We start from the raw sequence: 12,009 nt of genomic DNA, 5'->3' as shown, positions 1-12,009 counted from the left end.
CCTTTCTACCTTGATCAGAGCTCAAGAGGGACAGGAGGTACTTACACAGGAGTCAGGAACATGGCTTAAGGGCAGGACATAAAAATAGCAGCTGCCTGGGGTTAATAGATTAGGGTAAGGAGTTGTAGGAGCTGGCTCTGCCCTCTCTGCACCTCTGCTTCTGAACATAGAGACAGAAATCATTCCTATGTCAGATGGCTCCTATGAAGGCTGAGACAACATATGTGAAACCTCCCGTGGACAGGAAAGCACCATGCCCATGCCTGACACTCAGTGCTACCTCAACAAACGTTTGCCTTGTGAGTGGAGAAATTAATAAAAAGGAAGGGAACTTGGGCAAATTCTCTGAATAAGGAAAATTGAAGCTGCCTTCCATCAGGCATCCACCCTAAAATGCAGAAAGGGTTATTACGTGAAGGAAGGTGATCAGCTGGTCTATCTGGATTGAGGACAAAGGAAAAAGGAAAAGGCAAAAAGCAATGCCTCAATAAACCACGGAATAGAAGGAAACTATCTCAACATAATAAAGGTCATATGTGAAAAGTCCACATGTGTGAAAAGAAACATCATAGTCAATGGTGAAAAAGTGAAAGCTTTTCCTCTGAGATCAGAAACAAAGCAAGGATGCCCGCTTTCACCACTTCTTTTCTACATTGTACTGGAAGTCCTAGCCAGAGAAATTAAGGGGGAAAGAAGGAAGGAGGGAAGGAAGGAAGGAAGGAAGGAAGGAAGGAAGGAAGGAAGGAAGGAAGGAAGGAAGGAAGGAAGGAAGGAAGGAAGGAAAGAGAGAAAGAGAGAGAGAAAGAGAGAAAGAGAAAGAAAGAAAGAAAGGAAGAAAGAAAGAAAGAAAGAAAGAAAGAAAGAAAGAAAGAAAGAAAGAAAGAAAGAAAGAAAGAAAGAAAGAAAGAAAAGAAGGAAGGAAGGAAGAGGAAGGAAGGGAGAAAGAAAGAGAAAGGAAAGGAAAGAAAAGGAGAGGGGAAAAAAGAAAGAGAGAGAGAGAAGGGAAGGGAAGGGGAAAAGGGAAAGGAAAAGGAAAAGCAAGGCATCCAAACTGGAAAGGAAGAAGTAAAATTTTGTAGATGACACAAACTTTATGATCTTATATATAGAAAACCTTAAAAGATTAAAGACAAAAACCTTTAGAACTAATAAATGAATACAGCAAAGTTGCAGGATACAAAATCAACATTCAAAATCAGTTGTGTATCTAACAATGAACAATCTAAAAAGGAAATTAACAATTAAAGTCCATTTACAATAGCATCAAAAGGCGAGAGGGAAACAGCTCAGTGGTAGTGTATGCCTAGCATGCACAAGGTCCTGGGTTCAATCCCCAGTACCATTAAAAATTAAAAAGAAAAAACAAAAAGAATAAAATACTTACATTAAAAGAATAAAATACTTAGTAATAAACTTTACCAAGGAGGTGAAAGACTTACACCCTGAAAAATACAAAATGTTGCTGAAAGGAATTAAAGAAGACATAAATAAATGTAAAGACATCCCATGGAAGGACTAGAAGATTTAATATTGTTTAGATGTCAATACTACCCAAAGTGATCTAAAGATTTAATGCAACCTCTATCAAAATCCCAAAAGCATTTTTTACAGAAAACAGAAAGATCCATCCTAAAATTTATTTTGAATCTCAAGGAATCCCTGAATAGCCAAAACAATCATGAAAAAAGAAAAAGAAAGTTGGAGGTCTCACACTTTCTAATTTCAAACCTTTGAAGTTATTACAAAATTTTAATAATCAAAAAAATGTGATACTGGCATAAAGACAGACATTCAGACCAACTGAATAGAAATAGACATCCCAGAAATAAATGCTCACAGATATGGTCAAATGATTTCAACCAGAGTGCCAAAACCGTTCAATGGAGAAAGAACAGCCATTTCAACAAATGGTGTTGGGAATACTGGATATCCATATGTAAAAGAGTGAAGTTGACCCTTACCTTACACTATGTACAAAAATTAATTCAAAATGATTAAAGACCTAAAGTAAGAGCTAAAACTATAAAGCCCTCAGAAGAAAACATAGGGGAAAAGTTTCATGATATTGGATTTGGAAATTATTTCTTGGATGTGACACCAAAAGCACAGGCAACAAAAGAAAAAATAAATAGACTGGATTATATCAAAATTTAAAATGTGCATCAAAAGACACAATCATCTTGTAACAACCTATAATGGAAAAGAATCTGAAATATATATATAATAATATTATAATATATAATATATATAACTCAATCACTTTGACATATGCCTGAAATCAACCCAACATTGTAAATCAACTATAATTCAATTTAAAAAAAAAAAAGAGACACAATCAAAGAGTGAAAAGGCAAGTCACAGAATGGAAGGAAACATTTGCAAATCATATATCTGATTTATATCTGGATATATATTCAAGTGTTAATATAAAAACTATGTAAGAAACTTCTAAAACTCAACAACAAAAACAACCCAATTAATAAATGGGCAAAGGACTTCAATAGACATTTCTCCAAAGAAGATATATGAATGGCCAATAAGCACCTGAAAAGATGCTCAACATCACTAATCATTAGGGAAATGTAAATCAAAACTACAGTGAGATACCTCCTCAAATCCATTAGGATAGCTACTGTGAAAAGGAAAGAAGGAAGGAAGGAAGAAAACAAGTGTTAGCAAAGGTGTAGAGAAACTGGAGCCTTTGTGCATTGTTGACGGAAAATGTACTTTAAAAGCTGCTGCCTGAGGTTCCAGCTTCCAATCAGCCTGAATCTAGGTGCAGACTGAGATTCTTCCCTTTGGGAGGCTGACAAGTCTTAATACATCCTCAACTACTGAGAACCACTAAGAACAAAGTAAGTTGCTTGGACAATTACAAACACAAAGGTTTGAGAGATAGCCAAGAGCTAGGAAAGGGTTGAACCATAAGGTTCATCTCTTACATGAGGCCATTCCTTCAAGACTGGGAGAGGTGACTGTTTTATCTAATACACAGAAACCAACATAGAGAGTCAAGGAAAATGAAGAAACATAGGAATACACTCCAAATGAAATAAAAAGATAAAACCTCACAAAAACACCTTAATAAAATGGAAATAAGTGATTTACCTGATAAAAAGTTCAAAATAACAATCATAAAGATACTCACCAAGGTCAGAAGAATGCCTGAATAAAGTGAGAAACTCAACTAAGAGAGAGAAAATGTAACTATAAAATATAAATCACGGAGCTGAAGAACACAATAACAGAACTGAAAAATACAATAGAAGAAGTCAATGGCAGACTAGATGAAGCAGAAGAAAGGATCAGCAAACAAAGACAGGACAGTAGAACTCATTCATTCAAAGTAGAAAAAAGAAAAAATAATTACAAACAGTGAAAGATAGCTTAAGGGACTTATGGGACATCAAGAGGACCAACAGTCACATTATAGAGGTCCCAGAGAAGAAACAGAGAAAGGGACAGGAAAATTATTTGAAGAAATAATGACTGAAAACGTCCTTATCCTGGGGAAGGAAACAGAATTCCAGATCCAGAAAACCCAGTGAATCTAAATAAGATAAACCCAGAGAAACCCACACTAAAACATTATAATTAAACTGTTAAAAGTTAAAGACAAGAAAAGAATCCTAAAATCAGCAAGAGAAAAACAACTTATTATGTACAAGGGAACCCCCATAAGACTATCAGTAGATTTCTCAGCAGAAACTTTGCAGGCCAGGAGGGCATCATATATTCAAAGGGCTTAAAGAAAAAAATTGCCAACCAAAAAAGTACTCTACACCTGGCAAAGTTGTCCTGCCAAATTAAAGGAGAGATAAAGAGTTTTCCAGACGATCAAAAGCTGAAGGAGTTCTTCACCACTAGGCCTTGCAAGAAATGTTAAAGGGGATTCTTTAAGCTGAAATGAAAGGGTACTAATTAGTAACTGGAAAATATATGAAAGTATAAACCTCACTAAGAGAGCTAAATACACAGGAAAATTCAAAATAATCTAATGTAAAAGTGGTGGTTTAATAACTTCAGATGTAAGGACACATACAGACTGAAAGTGAGGGGATGGAAGAAGATATTTCATGCAAGTGAAAACCAAAAGAAAGCTGGGGTAGCTATATTTATTCAGACAAAAATAGACTTTAAGACAAAGACTATAATAGAGACAAAAGAAGGTCACTATAAAGGGGTCAATCCTACAAGAGAATATAACATTTATAAGTATTTATGCACCCAATATAGGAGCACCTAAATATATAAACAAAATATTAATAGACCTAAAGGGAGAAATAGACAGCAACAGAATAATAGTAGGGGGCTTTAATACCCCACTTTCATAAATAAATAGATCATCCAGACAGAACATCAATCAGAAACAGTGGACCACAGGTGGACTTAATAGATATTTATAGAACATTCCATCCAAAAACAGCAGAATACACATTCTTCTCAAGTGCAGATGGGACATTCTCCAGGATAGAACATATATTTGACCACAAAACAAGTGTTAACAAATTTAAGATTAAAATCAGATCAAGCATCTTTTCTGACCACAATAGTATGAAACTAGCAAAAGCAACAAAAGCAAAAATAAACAAATGGTACTATATCAAACTAAAAGCTTTCTGCGTAGCAAAGAAAACCATCAACAAAATGAAAAGGGAACCTAAGAAATGGGAGAAAATATTTGCAAATATAATTGATAATGGGTTAATCCCAAAATATATAAAGAGCTCATACAACTCAACAGCAAAGAAACAATTTGAATTTTAAAAGGGACAAGAATCTGAATAGACATTTCTCCAAAGAAAACATATAGATGGCCAACAGGTACATGGCAGCAGCCAAAATGCACCTCCCTTGGGGAACCTGAACAAACACTGATAGACAGAGTGATGGATGGGGGACACGCAGACGGTGCGGCTGGCTGAAGCCTTGCCCAGTCTGAGTCCCTGGACTTGCCCTGTGTTCCCAGCCTCTGGTCTCTAGCCCATATCTTCGGACCTTGCCTTTGGGTATGGTGTGCTAGGTAAAGCCATGGACTTGCAGCTCCCTTCCCCAACCCTTCTTCCTCCCTGTCCCCCAGCCCCCAATTAGGCCCCTGAGGCAGTGCTGGGGCCCCATTCCTCCCAGGTGCAGCTCTGACCCCACCTCTGGACCAAGGAATACATACTTTCAGGGTCTGCTCGTTCCGGTGCATAAGGTAGGCCAAGATGGCTGCGCAGCTGCGACTGATGCCCATGGTGGAAAACACCAGGATGACAGAGCCAAGCTCAAGGTGAATTTCTGCACAAGGAAGGAAAGACAGGGGTTTGTGCGTGGCCCCCTTCCCTGTGGATCTATAAGATGACTGACCTCAGTAGGTCCAACAGTAAATTCAGAACCAGCAAACCATGGCCTAGGTAAGTCACATGACATCTCTAGGCTACTTACTGTTTCATCCCCTGACAAGTGGAGATCCTCAGAGCTAGCTGGCAGTTTAAGAGAATCACGCCTGGGCACTCAGTATTATCATGCAAAGGTCTTTTCTGGGCCCTCCAGGCTTCCAGCCCAGGAAGCCTGCTACCAGTTGACCTCCCCAAGTGGAGATGAAGAGGACCGTACCCCAACGACACTTGGATGCTGACAGAGGCAGTGTAGCCTGGGTGTAAGTACTGGTTGTGGGGCTTGGGCATGTTACTCTAAGCTACAGTTTCCTCATCTGGAAAATGTGATAATAGTGTACTACCTACCTCATAAGGCAGTCTTGAACTGTGCTTAGGCCAGTGCCTGGCACACAAGTATCAGCTATAATCACATTCAATGATGGCCCTGGGGCTGCCAAGCTCACCCAGTGAGGGCTCGGGAGAAAATTTAAATTGGCATCCTAAGCTGGCTGGTAATACCCAAGAACTGAAAATAAACATACCAAGTGCAGAATCAGAGACCATCAGTGCTGGAGGAGGACTGAGATTATTAAGGCCAACTGCTTCATCATATGGATAAGGAAACTTAGGCACAGAGCAGTTAAGGATTGGCCCAGAGCCACACCAGTGAGGTGGGGCTGGATAGGGGTCCTCTTTGGGCCACAGGGCTTTGCTATCCCATGGTGGGATGCAGGGCAAGTCTCAGTCTCAGCTCCTAGGCAAGTGACAATGGCAATCTCCTGGGAAAATAAGGGAATTCTGGGCCAAAATGCCTTTCTCAGGTTCAGGGTTGTGTTGGTGACAAGCAGGCCATCCTGGGGTGGGCCTCTAACCTGACACAACCTACTCTCTCCAGGGATTTTGCTCTCTTTGGGGAATCCTGAGCCCTGGGAATGGTTGAAAACTCCACCCCTGGTGAGATAAATGACTGGTGGGCACTGTTGTGTGGTGGGACAATAGAAGGGGCACTGGGCACACATGTTGGGGATCATGGAAGTCAGAAATGGAAGGGCTCTAGAGTCTTCCTTCCACCCCACCCCACTGACCAGACAAGAGGGCCAGGACGGAGTGAGATTCACCTGCAGGTCACCAGAGCCCAGCCCAAAGCAGGCGTCCATGAACACATGCACCCAGGATAGGCCAACACCCTCATTTCACAACAGGCCAACAAGTGCAGTGATGCCAGGACTGGGGCCTGGCCAAGCCCAAAAGGGCACAGTGATCCAGCTAGGGCCAGAACACAGGGTGCTCAATACACAGCCTGGGGCTCTTATTTGGCCCTATTGCCCCCAAGGTAAATACGTGGCTGCCCATATTGCCAAGGATCCCAAGGAGAAGGGCCTGGCCTGGGGCTTGGCCACACCTGGCTGAGCACGGCTGGGCCCTGACCTTTTTCTCCTGAGTCCTGAGAGTCACAATCAGCAATAGGCGTGTGGACAAGGTGTCACAGCCCCTCTGCTTCCTGGGCACAGGCCAGTTGCTAGCTAGTTAGAGAATGCTCCTTACCAATGAAGTGGCAGAGGTGGCGTAAAAAGGGGGAAATGTTGGCTTCTAGGGAATCTTCTATCTGGATGTGCAGAAGCTTGTCAGCGTCGCCTACAAAACTAAACAGAAGAAAAGCACAGGCAAGTGGGCAAACTCACACAGAGACCTACTGTGGTGTCCCTCAACCACAGCAAAAGGACCGCAGTGGAAGGATGCTGAGCTAGCATCTTGGAGATGTGGGCAAATAACTGAAACCCTCTCAGAAAAACAGCACCTATCTTGTAGGGGTATTGTGTAGATTGAGTCAATTAATCTAGTAGCAGTTAGCAATCTGCTTGGCACATAGTAGCGCTCAATAAATATGACATTACTATTGTTAACCAAACCTGGTGCTTTCCTAGAATACAATGCAGATAATAAAATGAGCATGGAAAGGAGTATGTAGTAAGACTGCTACGTTAAATGAAGAAAGCAAGATAAGAAGGATGGAGAGTGGTGGGGCTGCTGTTTTTTAGATAGGGTGGTCAGGGAAGGCTTGACTAAAGAGATGACATTTGAGCAGAGGCTTAAAGGAGGTTACAAAACAAGCCAGGCAGTTATCTGAGGAAAGAATGTTCCAGGTGGAAGAGAACGCATGTGCAACGGTCCTGAGGGCAGGGTCTTTAGTGTATTTGAGAAACAATAAGGAGATCAAAGTGGCTAGAGCTTCATGGATGAGGTGGGCAGGGGAGATGAAGCATGTAGCATGTTTAATGAGAAGATGCCTGCAAGGAGCCTGGCACAATGCCTAGCGTGCAGTAAGCACTTGATAAATATTTTTGATGAAGACCATGGCCTACTGGTGACATTCATTCACTGTGGCATGCAGAAAGTTGCAGTAGATACAGAAACAAGAATAGGCTGGTTTAGTTTCTGCATGAGCACTTGCTGTGACAATACAAGCACAGTTCACAATGCATTCATTCATCCATCTATCCTTTCCTCCCCCCTACATCCCTCTCTCCCTCCTTGCCTCCCATCTACCCACCTGTCCACTCACCCATCCATCTACCCACATCCATTCATTCTTTCCTCAGACACTCACTCAAGTCTGAGCCTTGGGCTGGACCCTAGTGGACCTAAGATGGATCAGACAGGGCCTTTCCCAGCTTCAAGGAGCTCCCAGTCTGATGGGGAAGCCAGACACACAAACAAATGGCCCCAATCAAATTGGTTAGGTTTATGGATAAAGATCTGCACATGACACTGAAGAGGAGGGGCAGGGAGAAGTCAGGGGAGCTGGGGAAAGCCTCACAACAGAGGAGACATCGGGACAGAGAAGGCTGAAGGATATAAGGTTATTAATATATAAAAAATCAATTGGATTTCTACATAGTAGCAACAATCACAAATTGAAGTTTTTAAAACAGCATTTATAATTGCACAAAGAATATCAAATACTTAGGAAGAAATCTGACACAGGATGTGCAAGATCTGTGCAATGAGAACTACAAAACATTACTACTCACAGTAACACTATAATTTTCTGGGTAGGGATCTTGCACATCCTTCATTAGGTACTTAATAATTTGTGCTATTGTAAATTATATGTTTTTAAATTTCAGTTTTTTAATTTGTATGCAAAAAGTTATTTATATATTGCTCCTGTACCCAGCAACCTTATTTAAGTCTAATAATTTATCTGCAGGTTGTTTTGGCTTTTCTTTGTATACAATTACATTGTCTGTGAATAGTGAAATTTCCCTTTTGATTCCTTTTTTATTTCTTCTTCTTGCCATATTTCACCAACTAGGACCTCCAGTACAATGTTAAATAGGAGTGGTGATAGCTGCATCTTTATCTTGTTCCCAGACTCAGAGGGAAAACTTTCCATTTTCACCATCATGACATTTGCTATAGAGATTTTTGTAGGTTTTAAACGAGCAAAGAAGTTCCTTTTTATTCCCAGTTTGCCAAGAGGTTTTTTTTTTTAACCATAAATATATAGTGAATATTGTCAAATGCTCTCACTGCATCTATTGAGATAATCCTGATTTTTACTTTATGTTATTAATATGATAAATTACATAGATTGATTTTTTTCAGATACAACATTGTATCCTTGGAATAAAACCAATTTAATCATCATGTATTACCTTTTTCATATATCTCTATATTCAGTGTGTTAATATTTTATTAGGATTTTTACATCTGTGTTCATTACGAAAATGAGTCTATAATTTTCTTGTATTATAATATCTTATGAGGTTGTGATATCACAGTTATGCTGGTCTCAGAAAACAAGTTGAAATTATTCCTCTTCTTTATTCTCTAAAAAAATTTAATATTGGCTTTATTCCCTCCTTCAATATTAAGTAATATTCATCAGTGAAGCTACCTAGATCTAGTGTTCTCTATGAGAAATTTACTGGTTATTGATACTAATAAAATTTTCTATTTTGTCTGATGTCAGCTTTAATAGTATTTTTTAACTTGTTCATTTCATCTAAATTTTCACATTTATTACAATAAAGTTTCACAATATCCTGTTAAGATCTTTTTAATATCTGTAGGGTATGTGGAGTCCCCTTTTACAGATGGTTATTTGTGCCTTCTCTCTTTTTTGCCAAGGGTTTATCAAATTTATTAGATTTTTTAAAACTATTTTTACTTTCTTAATCATTTCTATTGTTTCTAGATCAATAATTTTCTTTTATCATTCCTTTCTTCTCCTTTATTTGGTTTAGTGTGATGCTTCTTTGATAATTTATTGAGAGAATGCTTAACTACTTTATTTTTAGCCCTTCTTCTTTTTAATAGATGCATTTAAGGCTATAAATTTCCATCTAAGAACAGTTTTAGCTACCTTGCACAAGTTTTGATATGCTATATTTTTATTATCATGTAGTTGAAGATACGTCATAATTTCCATCGTGAGTTTTTCTTTGATTCATGGGCCATTTAGGTATTTATTTTATTTATTTATTAATTCAATAATTATGTATTAATAATTTGATAATTAATAAAATTTATTATTTCTATGAATTTTCTAGTTACATTTTTTAATTATTGCTTTTTACATTAATTCCACAGTGGCTGAAAACCCAACTGTATATGATTTTAATCTCCTGAAATTGGTTTAATCACACTTTATAGACCATCATAGTCTCAATTTTTATAAATGCCCCATGTAAACTTTTTTAAAAATTTAGACTCAGTACTTGCAGGATGCCATGTTTCTGTATCTTTCTGAAGATAACTTTTCTTTTCTAGCCTGTTTAATACAGTAGTCCACCCTTATCCATGGTGGGGATCCACATTCTAAGACCTCCACCTCACCACTGGATGCCTGAAACCACAGCTAGTACCAAAACCTGTACATACTATGTCTTTTCCAGGATCACTACTCTTGTTCTTTGGGGCCATTTTTAAGTAAAATAAGTGTTACTTCAACACAAGCGCTGAGGATACTGTGATAGTCAATCTGATAACCAAGATGACCATTAAGTGACTAATGGGCAGGTACTATATAGTGTGGCTACACTAGACAAAGGCATGATTCACATCCAGGTGAGACAGAGTGGGACAACATGAGATTTCACTGCACTACTCAGAATGGTGCACAACTTAAAAATTATGAATTATTTCTGGAATTTTCCATTTAATATTTTCAGACTGCAGTTGACTGTAGATAACTGAAACTGCAGAAAGAAGAACCATAGATAAGCGGGGACTACTGAATGGTGAATTACACTGACTGATTTTCTAATGTCAAACCAACCTTGCATTCCTGGAGCGAATATATTTGGTCATGAGATATTATCCTTTTTATATATTTTTGGATCCCATTTGCTAAAATTTTAAGAATTGTTCTGCCTATGTTCCTGAGGATATTGGTCTGTAGTTTTCCTTTCTTGTAACATCTTTGTCAGGTTTAGGTATCAGAATATGATGGCCTCATAAGTGAACTGGAAAGTGTTCCCTCCTCTTTTATTTTCTGGAAGAGCTTGTGTAGAGTGGGTATTATTTCTTCCTTAAATGTTTGGCAGAATTCACTAGTGAAGCCAAATGGGTCTAGAGCTATCTTTGTGAAAAAAATTTTAAACTCTGAATTCAATTTCTTCAAAAAGTATGGGGATATTCTGGTTGTCTCTTTCTTATTGAGCATCGGTAGCTTGGGTCTTTCAAGGAAACTGTTCACTTAATTTAACTTCAATATAATAATCAAGTGTATTGGCATAAAGTTGCTCATAATATTTCCTAATTTTTCTCTTATTTTTAATTAAAAATTTTATTGATTTTATTGAGATCATTATAATGATCATTTATAGTTTTTATCAAAATTGGAAAAATTTTGGCCATTATTTCTTCAAATGTTTTCTATCTCCCCACTCCTCTCCTTCGGAGACTCCAATTACACATGTTAGGCCACTTGAAGCTGTCTCAATCTCACTGAAGTTCTGTTCTTTTTTTGAGTCTTTTTCTTCCCTATGTTTCATTTTGTGTATTTTCTATTGTTTTATCTTCAGATTCATCCATCTTTTCTTTCATACTGTCTCATCTGCTATTAATTCCATCCAGTGTATTTTTTATTTCAGACATTGTATTTTTCATCCCTAATATCAAGCTAGTTTTTCCTCACTACTGAGGCACTACTCTTCTGAGTATTCTATTTGATGCCCTGCATATTATGAGTTTTGTTTACTCTGGCTCGAAACATAAACTACTTCTGGCTCCCTGTAACCTCTGGGGACTGTACTGCCTGTTCATTTCTATTGGTTTTTCTCCAGCCTTGAGTAGTTTCCTCACATGCATTTTCTTATAAGTACTCAGCTGAAGACACAGGGGGACTCTCTGCAGACCTTCTTTGTACTTTGCTCTCTATTCTCCATGCAAGTCTCTCCTAAAAATTCTAGCCAACTTGACATCTCTAAATTCTCAACTCAGAAAGAATAATAAAATCTCTTTTGGCCTCAGCCCTGTACTGAGACCTGCAAACAGTCTCCAAGCAACAAGCTGGATTGATTGTGGGGCTCATCTTGATTTTTCACCCTTTCTCTCAAGAATCATTGTCCTATGCTGTCTGTTTGCCATTGTCCAAAAATCCTTGTTTTAGATGTTTTGTCTGAGTTTTTTAAAGTTGTTT

At 38.5% G+C, this 12,009-nt stretch overlaps 1 protein-coding gene across 10 annotated transcripts in view; it reads right to left on the bottom strand.

Moving 5' to 3' along the window:
- STYXL1 (serine/threonine/tyrosine interacting like 1) overlaps window positions 1–12,009 on the bottom strand; it is a 109,317-nt gene that overhangs the window by 298 nt on the left and 97,010 nt on the right. For 9 of the 10 annotated variants that reach the window (XM_045508384.2, XM_045508385.2, XM_010972331.3 and 6 more), the window contains 2 exons: window positions 6,906–7,003; window positions 5,168–5,280 (listed from right to left, as the gene is read on the bottom strand). In XM_045508384.2, the coding sequence (XP_045364340.2) occupies window positions 5,168–5,280; window positions 6,906–7,003 (211 nt within the window). Of the gene's footprint in view, window positions 1–4,384; window positions 4,661–5,167; window positions 5,281–6,905; window positions 7,004–12,009 lie in introns of those variants that run through there. The other variant, XM_074345892.1, reaches the window with a different exon arrangement.

This window comes from Camelus bactrianus, chromosome 18, assembly GCF_048773025.1.
Source record: "Camelus bactrianus isolate YW-2024 breed Bactrian camel chromosome 18, ASM4877302v1, whole genome shotgun sequence".
Taxonomy (NCBI): domain Eukaryota; kingdom Metazoa; phylum Chordata; class Mammalia; order Artiodactyla; family Camelidae; genus Camelus; species Camelus bactrianus.
This window is presented reverse-complemented; position numbering and strand designations above follow the sequence as displayed.